Source organism: Octopus bimaculoides, chromosome 13 (assembly GCF_001194135.2).
Source record: "Octopus bimaculoides isolate UCB-OBI-ISO-001 chromosome 13, ASM119413v2, whole genome shotgun sequence".
Classification (NCBI taxonomy): Eukaryota; Metazoa; Mollusca; class Cephalopoda; order Octopoda; family Octopodidae; genus Octopus; species Octopus bimaculoides.
Window position 1 is genome coordinate 18,042,000 of NC_068993.1, and position 14,796 is coordinate 18,056,795.

General features: G+C 37.4%; 1 protein-coding gene across 1 annotated transcript in view; it reads right to left on the reverse strand.

The window, feature by feature from the left end:
• Positions 1 to 14,796, reverse strand: part of LOC106879251 (synaptojanin-1) — a 124,060-nt gene that overhangs the window by 25,257 nt on the left and 84,007 nt on the right. Inside the window, exons 9-16 of the mRNA XM_052972571.1 lie at positions 13,431 to 13,586; positions 9,359 to 9,515; positions 7,487 to 7,675; positions 6,615 to 6,717; positions 5,844 to 5,984; positions 3,835 to 4,024; positions 1,759 to 1,917; positions 968 to 1,121 (exon numbers count right to left, since the gene is read on the reverse strand). Coding sequence (XP_052828531.1) covers positions 968 to 1,121; positions 1,759 to 1,917; positions 3,835 to 4,024; positions 5,844 to 5,984; positions 6,615 to 6,717; positions 7,487 to 7,675; positions 9,359 to 9,515; positions 13,431 to 13,586 — 1,249 coding nt within the window. The remainder of the gene's footprint in view (positions 1 to 967; positions 1,122 to 1,758; positions 1,918 to 3,834; positions 4,025 to 5,843; positions 5,985 to 6,614; positions 6,718 to 7,486; positions 7,676 to 9,358; positions 9,516 to 13,430; positions 13,587 to 14,796) is intronic.

Genomic DNA, 14,796 nt, shown 5'->3' on the forward strand with positions numbered 1-14,796 from the left:
TAAAATTTTGGGGAAGCAGTGAAAAAGCTTTGAACATTCTCCTGAAAAACTTCATCCTCAAAACATATGACCTTAGAAACATTTTTGGACGGATTTGAAACATTACTTTTCCATTATTGGATTAATCTGATTTGACTGATGTTATTTTTTATTTTATTTATGCACCCTTTCAAAGTCTAGTCAGGCTCATGGGCCTGGTTTCCCAGTTTCTATGCCGTATGTGTTCCCCCCAGCTGGACAAGACGCCAGTCCATCGCAGCGTTACTCAAGTGAGAGAAAGTTGGGGCGAAAGAGTACAACAGGGGTCGCCACCACCCCCTGCTGGAGTCTCGTGGAGCTTAGGTGTTTTCACTCAATAAACACTCACAACGCCCGGTCTGGGAATCGAAACCACGATCCTCCGACCACGAGTCCGTTGCCCTAACCACTGGGCCATTGCGCCTCCATTTGATTGATGTACAAATATAATAATAATTATTTTACACCAGTGTTTGCTTTGATTACAAGATTGAAAAACGTGACTTTGTTTGTAAAAAAATTTAGACCTGGTTTTGCACATACAAAGCAAATTTTGTTTCCACACTTATAGTGTGTGAATGTCAGTGTGAATGTGTGTGAATGTGTGCGTGTGTGTGTGTGTATTTGGTTTGGTTATAGACTGAAAGCAACTGAGCACAATGCAGTCCATGGACCCATCAGGTCCTGTTAAACCAACTGAGCAATGCTAGCATGGAAACTGGACATTAAACAAGAATGATGATGATATCCTGTATGAATAAACACACACACACAAATGAATACAGTGGATTTGAAATCCAATATCTTATAAATCTTTTTCCTTCACAAGACACCCTTACATAATTAAATTGTTATAAAGTGTCAGATTAAAAGAGCTTCTAAAAGTCAATCAATAAAAAGAGTAAAAAAATAAATAAACATAAACAGGAATTTGTGTTTAAGTTTCTACCTGATTTTGTAAGAAATTTTCTTTTCCGCCAGAGTATTCGATCGGTCCATGCAGGCACACGACATTTTTCACTGGTGTCGTAATCATCACTAAAGTTATCGTACTTATAGGTTGGTGCAAAATTGGTCTCACCTTCTTGGAAACCTCGGAAAACCTGTCAAAGTAACAATGAAGTGTTTCTGATGAAGCACAAAAGACCAAATAAGTTTTCCATATTTTCACAGTATTTCATTATCACCAACCAGCATATGTTTCTAAGTAAGGTAATATTTCCCCCTTTGTCCAGACATGTTTTCACAGAATATTGGAAATGAATGGCACAGCTTGCATGACAGTGGTACTCAATTACAAATACCACACGAAGTCATGGAAATGGAATACAAACACATTCACAAATGTACACAGACATGTTCATACACATGCACACCAATATGTACACACACATACACACAGACATGTACATGTACACACACACACACATACACATGTATGTGTGTTCACCCTTATCTGGACATCATGCGATGATTTTAAAAATGCATCACCATCATACGAGTAACGTTGTTCATTTCTAGTCTTCTATGTCTGATCATTGGAAATATTTACATCTTGCTTGGAAACAAGGTAAGAATTGGTGACAAGAGGGGCATCCAGTGATAGAAAATCTATATCAGTGAATTCTGTCAGACCTGTGCAAGCATGGAAAAGTGGATTTTAAAATGATGATGAAATAAGATGATAACTGAAAAGGAGGTTGACAAGAAAACAATAGAAAATCTTATTTTTTTGCTTACATTGTTAGCATCCATCTGTATCTTGAGTTGATCAGCAGCTTGGAGGGCAGTCCAGTTTTGATTTCGGACAAGTTCTTTCACATCGTCTTTTGGAAGATCAATACGATAATTGAAATCACCAACCCAGAAAATATAGTCATGAGAACCAATGGGTTTACCCTGAAATATATAAACATATAAAATGTGTAAACATAAAGAAATTGAAATCTTCCACCGAAAAAGAAAGCAAAGAACAAAAAGAAATAGTAGGAGAGATGAAAAAAAAAAGATAACACATTTTCTAAATGTTGATGATAATGACTAAAGGAGATGTAAATATAAGCAATAGTAAATACATGCTCACTCACAATGGGCTTTTTTCTGTTCCTGTCTACCAGAGGCTCAGTTCCGGTGTACTCATATGAACTGCTACAGTGCATCTACCACATATGAATCTTACATTTCCAGATAGTCAGCCAGTGATTTCACTATTTCTCTTGTGTGTCGATGGTTTACATTGAGTACATACCTGTACTCAATGTATAGGAAGTTTATACCTGCTTCTTTTCTGCTTATTGAGTAAAGCCATTTCCCTGAAGGTGCCAGGGTCGTGTCTTCTTTCCTGCTTACTAAATCCTTCGTCTTTTCTTGGTTTACCTTAAAGCCTTTTGGTTCCAGGTTTAGCTTCCATTTCTGGAATTTCTTCTCTAACTCCCCTATGGATTCAGAGATGAGAACTACGCCATCAACATACAGGAGTTCCTATGGACAGCCAGTCTTAAACTCCTCCATAATGGCTTGTAGAACTATGATGAATAGGAGAGAAATTAAAACTAAATTCATCACTGAAGTCATTGCTAACTCCCATTTTACTTGTGTACATTGCTTGAACTGCCCACACAAGCCATTCATTTGCTCCAATTTTCCTAAGTACCCACCAAATTACTGAATGTGGTACCTTGTCAAATATTTTCTCCAAGTCAACAAAAGTCCAGTATAGCAGTTTATTCTTAGCTGGGTATTTCTCCTGTAGGACGATTGCATCTGAGGTGCCTCTACTGGGGACAAAGGCAAACTGCATCTCATCCAGGCCTACTCTACCATAGACCCATTGGACTATGACTTTCTTTGTGATCCCCATAATTTAATCTAGCAGTTTGATTCCTCTAGAGCTATGTTCACTGTTTACATTAGTTGACTAATGTAAACGATGTACATAATATAAATTCCTTATTTTAAAAATATTGAATCCCCAGTAGTTAATTCTCTCTAAGGCAGTGGTTCTCAACCAGGGTCCATATGGCCCCTGAATGTCCATATAAGATTTTGCAAGGTCTATGCAACAAAATAGTAAATTGGGGATCCATAATAGCATTTTAAGGGCCTCTGAAAAATTTTTGTTTTAGATATATGTATTACAAGAAACAGCCAGGTTTCTTTCTCCAACATTTTAAATGGTTTAAACACAAGTTAATGTTTGAAAACCAAAATAGGAATTTTGAAAAAAGTTTCAATAAAACTAGTTTTTAAACATTGAATGGCTATGGGGGTCCACCAGAATAAAATAGTAATCAAAAGGGTCCATAGATAAAAAATGGTTGAGAACCCCTGCTCTAAGGCATCACCTTTGCCTCTGATGCAGTTTACAATGATACTGCTATACCAGTCTTTGGATATGACACTCTCCTGAATGACTTGATAAACTATCTAGGTGATATTCTTGCATCTCATATCCACAGATAGTCCCACTGCATAGCACCTTGGGTAAGTGTCTTCCACTATAGCCCCGGGCTGACCAAAGCCTTGTGAGTGTATTTGGTAGTCAGAAGCTGAAAGAAGTGTGTGTGTGTGTGTGTGTTTGTTTGCCCACCACTGCTTGATAACCGATATTAGCTTGTTTACATCCCCGTAACTAAGCAGTTCAGCAAAAAGAAACTGATAAAATAAGTACCAGGCTTTAAAAAAAGAAACCTAAGTACTGGAGTCGGTTTGTTCCACTAAACCCCTCAAGCAAATGCCCCAGCATGGCCACAGTCCAATTACTGAAACAATTAAAAGATAACAAGATAAGAAAATTGATTTGTAAAAGAAACAAACCTGTAATGAAACCCTCTTCATAATCTCATGGAAATCATTGTTGCGTTCGTTCACCTGTGACTGCCCAGCTGCAAAATGAGCGCAGAGGAAGCAAAATGAGGTAGCATTGAGTAAAAAGCGGACACCTACAGCGCCTTTGTTGCCAGTAGCACCTCCAAGGCCTGTTTTGACAGAGTCAGTAGCAATATCCCTGGAACAAATGGAATGGAAACATTACATCACCAACATCATCATCATATACAGGCATAAAAGCACATACATGCTCAAGCACATACAAACACACATACATGGGTTGGCTAAGTAATTTTCTCTATAGCAGTTACTCTTTTACTTGTTTCAGTCATTTGACTGCGGCCATGCTGGAGCACCGCCTTTAGTCAAGCAAATCGACCCCAGGACTTATTCTTTGTAAGCCTAGTACTTATTCTATCGCTCTCTTTTGCCGAACCGCTAAGTTATGGGGATGTAAACACACCAGCATTAGTTGTCAAGCGATGTTGGGGGGACAAACACAGACACACAAACACACATACATATATATATATATATACGACGGTCTTCTTTCAGTTTCCGTCTACCAAATCCACTCACAAGGCTTTGGTCAGCCCGAGGCTATAGTAAAAGTCACTTGCCCAAAGTGCCACACTAGAAAAAAAAAGCAGCAAAGCTCACTCTAATAACTTTAAAAAAACACACCCTGTGTGCTTATGGTAAGCAGATGGATACAGGACAATCAGCAAAAATGTTGGCAGTTTGTACCTGTCACATGTACTGTCTTGTGTTTATGGGCCAAGACATTTATTCAGCAACTACCAACTTCACTAAACTCTAAAAGGATAGATACCATTTAATTCTAAACCTGTGTTCTTTAGTAATTTCCATAAAGATTTAACAAGGCAGCACTAGTCCACACAAATATTGACAAATAGGCACATATTTGATGGGGTTGTATATGAAAATATGGATAACAAATAATCGTACAAAACTAACTTCTTTTTCATTTTAACATCCACTTTTCTTTATTAACTTGGGGTGGATGGAATTTGATGAGGCAGATTTTCTATGGCTGGATGCACTTCCTGTCACCAGCCTCCACCTGTTTCCCCATAGCCAAACATGTTTCCATGGAAGATTAGAAATGAAGGACACCACTTGTATGATGGTGACAGTCACTTACAACTATCACATGATGCCAATGTAAAGAGACAACAACACACACACACACATTGCCTAATATTCCATAAGTCAGAAAAAACATGCACTCATATATTTGTCAATAGAGTGGGCATATTAATCAAAGTGTACAATACCGTTTGTCCGTCTGTCCACCCATCCATCCATTATATATATATATATATATAAATATATATATATATATATATATATATATATATATATATATATATATATACACACACACACACAAACAAAACAGGCTTCTTTCAGTTTCCATCAACCAAATCCATTTAAAAGGATTTAGTTGGCCCAGGGTTTTAGCAGAAGACACTTGCCCAGGGTGTCATGCAGTAGGACTATACCTGAAACCATGTATTTGGGAAGCAAACTTCTTAATCAGACAGCCACACCTGTTCCTACTTTATTGAAATAAGCAAGGTAATATTTCCCTATAGTTAGACATATTTTCATGAAGACTGAAAACAAACAAACATTGCTTGTATGACAGTGATGCTTCTTTACAACCAACACATGATGCCAAAACAAGGGCATGCACACACACACACACACACACACCCACACCTGTGCACACAACACAGACATACATACAACAGGCTTCTTTCAAATCTAGCAAATCTATTCACAATCCTTTGGTCAAAGCAAGATGATAGTAGAAGACATTTGCCCAAGGTGCTAAGAAGTGGAACTGAATTCAAGACCACATGGTTGGGAAGCAAACTTATTAACCACACTGTCATACCTGTTAATGAGAATTAAAAGAAAAAGAAAGAAAGCTTTCATAAAAACCAAATAGTATGAAATCTTTAACTCACGAGATTAATGGCGCCAGATGTGGTCTGATAAATAAGATTAGGCAAACTCCTACAAGCTGGATTGTTGCTAATGGAATATATTTGTACTCTCGAGAAATTGTCTTTTGAATTTCATTTTGCCATTCACGGGAATTTTCCGTGCTAGAAGAAAAATAAATAAATTAAATGATAGCACATATTTTGAATTTCAATATTAAAAAAAACAAAAACAATAAGGAATAAATTTTGCTTTGTAAGACAACCACAAACAGAATGTGACAATGTTTGTCTAACCCTTTAGCATTTAAACTGGCCATATCCAGCCAAATATTCTGTTTTGTGTTCAGACCTACCAGATCTGGCCTCTCACACCTACCTTACAATGTCATTGTAAATATAAACAATTACATCATTGAAAATTTGAAGCTACAAGATCATGCATGATTAATGTAAAACAATGTGAATAAATAAGCATTACAGTTGACAGATTAATCTGAATGTTAAAGGGCTAAATGTTTAAATGTAGTGTGGTGTCACGTAAAGGTACCTGTGTGCTGCCACATAAAAGCATATGTGTGGTGCCATGTAAAAGAGCCTGTGTGGTGTCACATAAAAGTGCTGTGTGGTGTCACATAAAAGTGCCTGTGTGATGTCACATAAAAGTGCCCGTGCAACGTCATGTAAAAATCCCTATGTGGTGCTCAAGGACACAACAATAGCCATTGAAAATTGTTTGCAGAATGCAGTATATGTGATATAAAATTGAACCAAATCAATAAAACAACTGCTTACCTGGCTCTGACTATGTTACTTGCATTAAGATCAACTATTTCTTCAAATCCAATTGCAAAAATATCAGCTGGGTAACTGAAGTCAGCATTTTGGTCTAAGGAAGCTAGAAAAGTAAAATGAAATAAAAGGTGTAAAGAAAGAGAAAAATATATCAATGTGTAATGGAGAATGACAGAATGACCATAAGAATAATATGAACATGCACTTATGTAATTACGTAAAAATGCTAAAAGATAGTGCAAAAGTTTGAATTAATGAGAGAACTTCCGAATGGTTTCCTGGTGCAACTCAGTCAATGCTGTTGACTGTGTTTTAGTTAAAACTATGGCATTAATTAAGTCTGCCCAAGAGTTGCTTCTCTTCGGCCAAAGAGCTAGAAATGTATCAGGGAATCCAACATTGGTAATGGCTAAAAAAACTGAAAAGCATCTGACAGAGGGTAACACTGGACAGATATGGTGATTCAACGTGACAGAGAATGACAAAACTGGCCCTTTGCAATACTCAATTTTACCAGCTGAGTGGATTGGAGCAATGAGAAATAAAGCGTCTTGCTCAAGACCACAATGCACTGCCAGGAATTGAACTCATGAGCTTATGATCAGGAGCTGAGCAACCTAACCACTAAGCCATGCACCTTCACCAAAGATATCAATGATATATTTCCAGTGCCTTTTGATACCATCATCAGGCATTTATTTTTACCCAGCATTCACCATTCATGTCCATATCAGCATACTTATTTCTCCTGCATACACTGATGATGGCCAGTCACTTTTTCTATAGGCTGTACTTACTTTGTCTTCAAATAAAATTGTTCATTCAAAAGTCCTTAGTCATTTTTTTTCTTAAATAAAAACAAACATCCTTACCTGGAAACAAATTTCTGCAGCACGTGTGGGCATCTAACAGCCAGTCAGTGAGTTTTTCTTTCTTGAAAGCAATGCTGCGGAAATGAGTCCCACCATTTACATTCCATGTACCACAGCAGATGCGGAGCTTTTCAAGTTTGGTGTACTCCCTATGTCGTGCTATCATTTCTCTAAGAATACCTTCCGGTGCTAGAAAAATATTGCAAGAAAATTATTGTCTTTTAATGATAAATATATAAAAAATATATAAAATTTCCTAGACAATGGAAAAGTTATAACAATGGCATCTAAAATCATTGAAGTGGCTGATATTTGTAAAATTTGTTGTGATGATGTTTGAACTTATGACTATGGGGTCAGTAGCCCAGTTCTTAACTCTTTACCATTCAGATTACTCTGTCAAATATAATGCTTATTCATGCACATTCTTTTGAATTAATCATGCATCATCTTGTAGCTTCAAGGTCTCAAGGATCTGATTGTTTATTTTTAAAATGATATTGCAGGATAGGTGTAAGCCCCCTGACTCAATATTTTTTCTTGAAATATTCTGGATTAATATTCTTTTTTAGAAAGAAATTTTATTTAAAACCAAAATCGCATGAGTTACTATTTACAAACTAAAAGATTAAATCTTTAGATTTCCAAGCACAATAACAATAGTAAATTATCTAAATGAATATAGAACTGCATAAAGGGTAAATTAGTTATTAGAGAGTTGGATAGATTAGCTTGTGGTATCTGTTCCACTTCTCTCAAATTCTATCAAGGACAGTTTTGCCTATCATCATTTCGAGAGTGATAAAGTACCAGTTTAGTACTCTCTCTTTCTCCCCAACATTCTTCCTCTGGAAGAAACCAACTGTAGTTACACATGAAGAGGGATGGGTTCCATCAGGACTGAAAATGCTTAATGTTATGGCACTGTTCCTATGACCTCTACCGGGATCTGAGAATCAGAAGCAGAGCAATGTGTATATATATATGTGTGTGTGTGCATATATATGTGTGCATATATATGATCTAGTTTCAGCTCATGAGCTGTGGCCATGTTGGGGTACGACCATTTGGTGGTGCCACATAATTTTACTTCACTAATTCTTTTTAGAAATTGACGTTTAGTGAATGAGGGAGTGTGATGCTGCTACCCTCATCTGCACTTCCTGCTGTCAAGTTGGTTCACCTGGGACACTTGACAGCAAGAGGTCTAGTTTTGTTTTGAAGACACTTACATCCACCCCATGTAGGTCTCTCAGGTCCTTCAGCTGACAGTCTTTCGTACTTTTTCATGACAGAAAATACACCTTTTGTGGCAGTTATAACAAAATTGCTTTCTTATATCAGAGTAATAAGGCATTTCAATAGAACATCTTTACTCCTGGGAATTACTGGGTACACCAGCTAGTATACACACATACACACATATATATATACATAAATGTGTAATGGTGTCTGTCTGTGTGTGCATTTGGGGGTTACTCTAACTTCTCCCACACCATTCAACTGATTTTAATGATTTTTGGCACATAGGTCGATCACATACCCTGAAGTTCAAATAAGGCCGAGATTTTTTGAAAACTTGATAATGCTCAGTTGGCATCGATTTTTGTGAGCTCAATCGGGTGCTTGAATGGAAATTCCCATAACGATGTTATTTTTCCTGCAGCTTTTGCATTTTATCACGTGTAAAATTTCATCAAAATTGATAGAATAGTCCCTAAGGAAATGCTTATTCAATACAAGGTCAAAGGTGGGTTTAACTTCAACATGGAAAACACGAGCACCGCTGGATCCAACAGCCAGATCTATACACACATATACACAAACCCACCCATGTTACACTGTTTAGATAATAAGTTGTAAAATTTATACCATGTAAACACCTTGAAGTCAGCAGCGCTTTGGCTCTTCCTTTGAGTTCTCCGGTCAGAGTTGATCCCATGACAAATACATCCATAGCTTCTTGTTTGTTGCTGTCTAGGAAGTTATTTTGAATTGTTCGAGTAGCAGATCGTGCGGCATCGGAATACTGAGAGAAATAAACAAATGCAGGAAAAATCAAAAGATTATTGATTTTTTTTAAAGTATATTTTGCTCTGTTTTGTCTTACAATCAAATATAAATATATTTACTACAGCAATTATTAAGTTAATAAGAAAAGGTTATGTAAAAACTCCTAATGATTTTGAATTATCTGATTTGAAATGAATAACAACTGCATGTTTTTTCCAGATATATTCTAAATAATAAAAATAACGAAAGTATTTGACATTTATAAACCACATCATTTGTAAAGATTTTGCTGATCTTTTTTCTTTTCAAGATGTAGACATTATCAAAATGTCTCACAGAAAAATAACTGAAATAATTTCTATATCAGCATAAGAGTGGCTGTGTGATTAGGATTACGAACCACATGGTTCCGGGTTCAGTCCCACTGTGTGGCACTTTGGGCAAGTGTCTTCTAGTATAGCCTCGGGCCGACCAAAGCCTTGTGAGTGGATTTGGTAGACGGAAACTGAAAGAAGCCCGCCGTATATATGTATATATATATACATGTATATATATATACATGTATATGTGCGTGTGTATGTTTGTGTGCTTGTGTTTGTCCCCGCAACATTGCTTCACAACCGATGCTGGTGCGTTTAGGTCCCCGTAACTTAGCGATTCGGCAAAAGACCTGATAGAATAAGTACTAGGCTTACAAAAAATAAGTCCTGGGGTCGATTTGCTCGACTAAAGGTGGTGCTCCAGCAAGGCCACAGTCAAATGACTGAAACAAGTAAAAGAGTAAAAGAGTAAAGAGAGTATACACTAGAAACATCTCCAAAACCTTGTAAACGCAAGCAAAGAATAATATAAGCTTACACTTCAATAAGAAGACTTCAATCTCAAAATCCTATTTACTGGATGTTGTATTAAATATTTATTCATCATCATCATCATCATAATAATAATAATCTTTTCTACTATAGGTACAAAGCCTGAAATTTGGGGAGGGGGACAGTTGATTACATCGACCCCAGTACTCAACTGGTACTTATTTTATTGACCCTGAAAGGATGAAAAGTAAAGTTGACTTCAGCGGAATTTGAACTCAGAGCACGAAGACAGATGAAACACTGCTAAGCATTCTATCTGGTGTGCTAACGATTCTACCAGCTCGCCACCTTAATAATAATGCTAATAATAATAATAATAATAATAATAATAATGATAACAATAAAATGATGACGATGGACTCTCCTATTGAAGATGATGTACGAGTGTTCAGTGTTCGCTGAACAACCAGCACGATGATTTGTTTCTATTGATCAAATGTAAGAGTGTTGTACATTAGCTTACTCCCTCCATCAAATCGACATAGCCTGAAAAGCTGCATGGTGTGCCATGCATCAGATGTCGAAATGATTGCAGAGCAACATGAAGTAAAGTGTTTTACTCAGGAACGCAATGCACTGCTCGGTCTGGGAATCAAACCCATGATCTAGCGATTGTGAGTGCAACACATGGCCAGCAATTTCAGGGAAAGAGGGTAATTCATTTACGATCAGCTGGTACTTATAACAATACTACTAATATTAAAAGTGAAAATTGGGGAGAGAAATGTTATTATCATCATTATCATATAACGCCCTAACAGGCTCCTACTTCCACACTATCTTCTTAGTGTGTTAATGAAAACACAAAGTTAATTTTTATGTGTAAATATATTATCACCATCATTATTTTAGGTCTGGATACTTTTTCCATAGCTAACTATTTTAGTTACCTCTTATAACCCATTTATGCATGCAGTGTCATTTGTTTGCAGTCCACTGCGAGAGCATGTCCAGTTTTTTAACTCGTTTTCACATGTACACTTTGATTGGAAATAAAGCATCACCATTCATACAAGTGATGTCATTTGATTGCAGTCCTCCACAAAAACATGTCTGGGCTGTTTGTTGTTTGATAGAATGGAAATAGATGAATGCCATCAGCATTTAACTGCAAAAAATTCTGCTTCAATGGAACCCTGTTTGACCTAAGCAAGCCTGGGAAAGAAGATGTTAAAACGATGTTGATAATGATGATGATTATGATGATGCAAGCATTTTCTGCTTCATGTGTGATTTTTAGAGGACATGAATGACAGAATATAAACCAGCTGAGAGAGAAAAATTAGGGACCAGAGGGATCATGTGTGGTGTGCAAGAGAGAAGACTAGTTGTACAGACATATGATGTGTATGAAGAATAACAGGTGGGTGAATTAGTGGTAAGAAATCCAAATGGAAGGAACTTGAGGAAGAGGACAACATAGAAAGAAGTGGAGACTGATCTTAAAATGTGGAACCTCAGGAAGGAGACGACAAGGGACCACAACAAATGGTGAGGAGCTGAGCTGCAGATGACTGGTCTAATCCAGCAAGCATGAAAAAGTAGATGCAATATGATGATGAGGATGATATAATAGAGAAACCAAACTATCGAATAATCATGATAACTAACTGATCAGAGTTGTGAGCAGCACAGATCATGAAATGGTTTTGCAAGTGAATGCACTAACTTCAGCATTTAGTCCTCAGAAGCAGGAGAGGTTGGTTGAAAAACCAAACTATTTTCAATTTAGTTTTTATGACTATTTTTACCTATAGTTATTGTTGTTGGCACTCCGTCGCTTACGACGTCGAGGGTTCTAGATGATCCGATCAACGGAACAGCCTGCTCGTGATATTAACGTGCAAGTGGCTGAGCACTCCACAGACACGTGTACCCTTAACGTAGTTCTCGGGGATATTCAGCGTGACACAGTGTGACAAGGCTGACCCTTTGAATTACAGGCACAACAGTAACAGGAAGTAAGGGTGAGAGAATGTTGTGGTGGAAGAGTACAGCAGGGTTCGCCACCATCCCCTGCCGGAGCCTCGTGGAGCTTTAGGTGTTTTCGCTCAATAAACACACACAACGCCCAGTCTGGGAATCGAAACCGCGAACCTATGGTTATGAATGTTGAGTAATGAACGAAACTGGCACTCTGTTGGTTACGACAACTAGGCTCCCAGTTGATTTAATCAACAGAACAGCCTGCTCATGATATTAAAATACAAATGGCTGAGCACTCCGCAGACATGTGTACCTTTCATGTAGTTCTCAGGAAGATTCAGCATAACACAAAATGCGAAAAGGCTGGCCCTTTGAAATACAGGCACTACTCATTTTTTCCAGCTGAGTGGATTGGAGCAATGTGAAATAAAGTGTCTTGCTCAAGAACGCAATGTGCTGCTAAGAATTGAACTCAAGACCTTACGATTCTGAGCCAAACACCCTAACCACTAAGTCATGTGCCTTCACAATGAGCGAAAAAGAAGATACTGACAGACTAATATGCCAACTCCAGCATTTGATCTTCAGAGCAGGAGAGATTGATAAACATGCCAAACTTGTTATCTTAAATTCAGTTTTCGAGCCTAGCCTGACCTATGGTCATTAATGTTAGGTAATAACTAAAAAATGATGATTGTGAATTCAAGTGGCCAAAATGGGGTTCCTCTACAGGGTCTCTGGAATAATGATACTCAACAGTGTGTAGCTTGGAGATCAGGGAGTCTCTCCAGATCGAGCTGCATTGTTATATCACTGTTCTGGTACTATGGACATGTGATTAGAATGTCACAGGAAAGAATAACTGCAAGATGGGTTCTTCAAGCCAAGCCAATTGGCAAGAAACCTCAGAGCATAAGTGAGATGGTTGAATGATAAATATCCATAGTCTCACTTGGTCATGCTTGGGAATCCAGTTGGAAAGTGTAGTATTAGTTGTTTCTGATAGGACCTTATGGAGGAGGTGCCTAAGGACTCTACCTCTATATATCTCCCAGGAATAGTGGGTGGCAAAAATGGATGGATGGATAACTAATAAGAAAGATAAATTTCTAAAGAATTACTTAGATACTTACTTTAGATCGGCCACCCCCCATGGCACCAGTGCCTGCATAAATACGGCTGATATGATCGCCGTTTTCAGTCCAAATTTGTTTGAAAACTTCTTCAAAACGAGACACCATTTGAATTTTTCCTCCAAATCCCAGTGCTTCCATTTGTCTTTTAAGAATCTGAAAAAAAAGATAAAGAAAAAAAGAAAAAAGTAATGAGGGTAAAACAATTTTGTACTTTGAAAATACAAAATCAATAGTTAGCACAATAAAAAAGAAGATAACTGCCATACTCTCATCTCAGTTTTTATTTGTAGCCAATTCACTTCGTATACTACACCCAATGTTGTCTCTATTTCCTAATCACTTTACAGAATGTACTGGTTAAATTTTATTGTGGCACCAGCACCAATGAGGTTGTCTTGTCACACAGAAGACCAAAGAGTCTACAGTATTCTATGTTGTCTCCATTCACCTAACACCACAAAGCGATGAACTAAAGTAAGAGGATGAAAGAGTGAAAAGAAAAGAGAATATGGTGGGAGAATCAGAGTGAGAGGAGTGAAAGGGTGATAGAGGTGGGAGCAATGGAAGAGAGATAGGGATGGCAGCTACACATTATGAAAGGCAAAGTCAACCTTGGTAAAATTTGAACTCAGAATGTAAAGAACATTAAGAAATGCTATGAAGCAATTTCCCAATGCGTTAATGATTCTGCAAGCTTGCCACCTTAATAAAAATAACAATAATAATAATTTCAAAATTTTTGCACAGGGCCAGCAATTTTAGGGGAGGAAATAAGTCAGCTATATTGATCCCAGTGTTTTACTGCTACTTATTTTTACAATCCAAAGTCAATCTCACTGATATTTGAACTCAAAATGTAAAGAGCCAGGGAAAATACCACTAAGCATTTTGTCCAATGTGCTCACTATTCTGTCAGCTTGCCACCTAAACAATAATAACAATTTCAAATTCTGGCACAAGGCCAGCAATTCGGGGTGAGGAGTAAGTAGATTGCATTGACCCCAGTGCTCAACGGCTACTTATTTTGTTGACCCCAAAAGATGAAAGGCAAAGTTGAGCTCAGCAGAATTTAAACCCTGAATGTAAAAACAGATGAAAATGTTGCTGAACATTTTGCCCAGCATACTAACGATTCTGCCAGTTCACTGCATTAATAATAATAATAATAATAATAAGAAGAAGAAGAAGAAGAAGAAGAAAAAGAAGAAGAAGAATTACAGTATGTCTCTCTGAAGAGTATCAGTGAAGTGGTTAAAGCAGGGAATTGTAACAACATCATAGACTCAGTTTTCCAGAAAAATTAAGATAAATGCCTCAAGCATGGCTGTGCAGTTAAAAGCCACTTTGGAATCACATGGTTTTG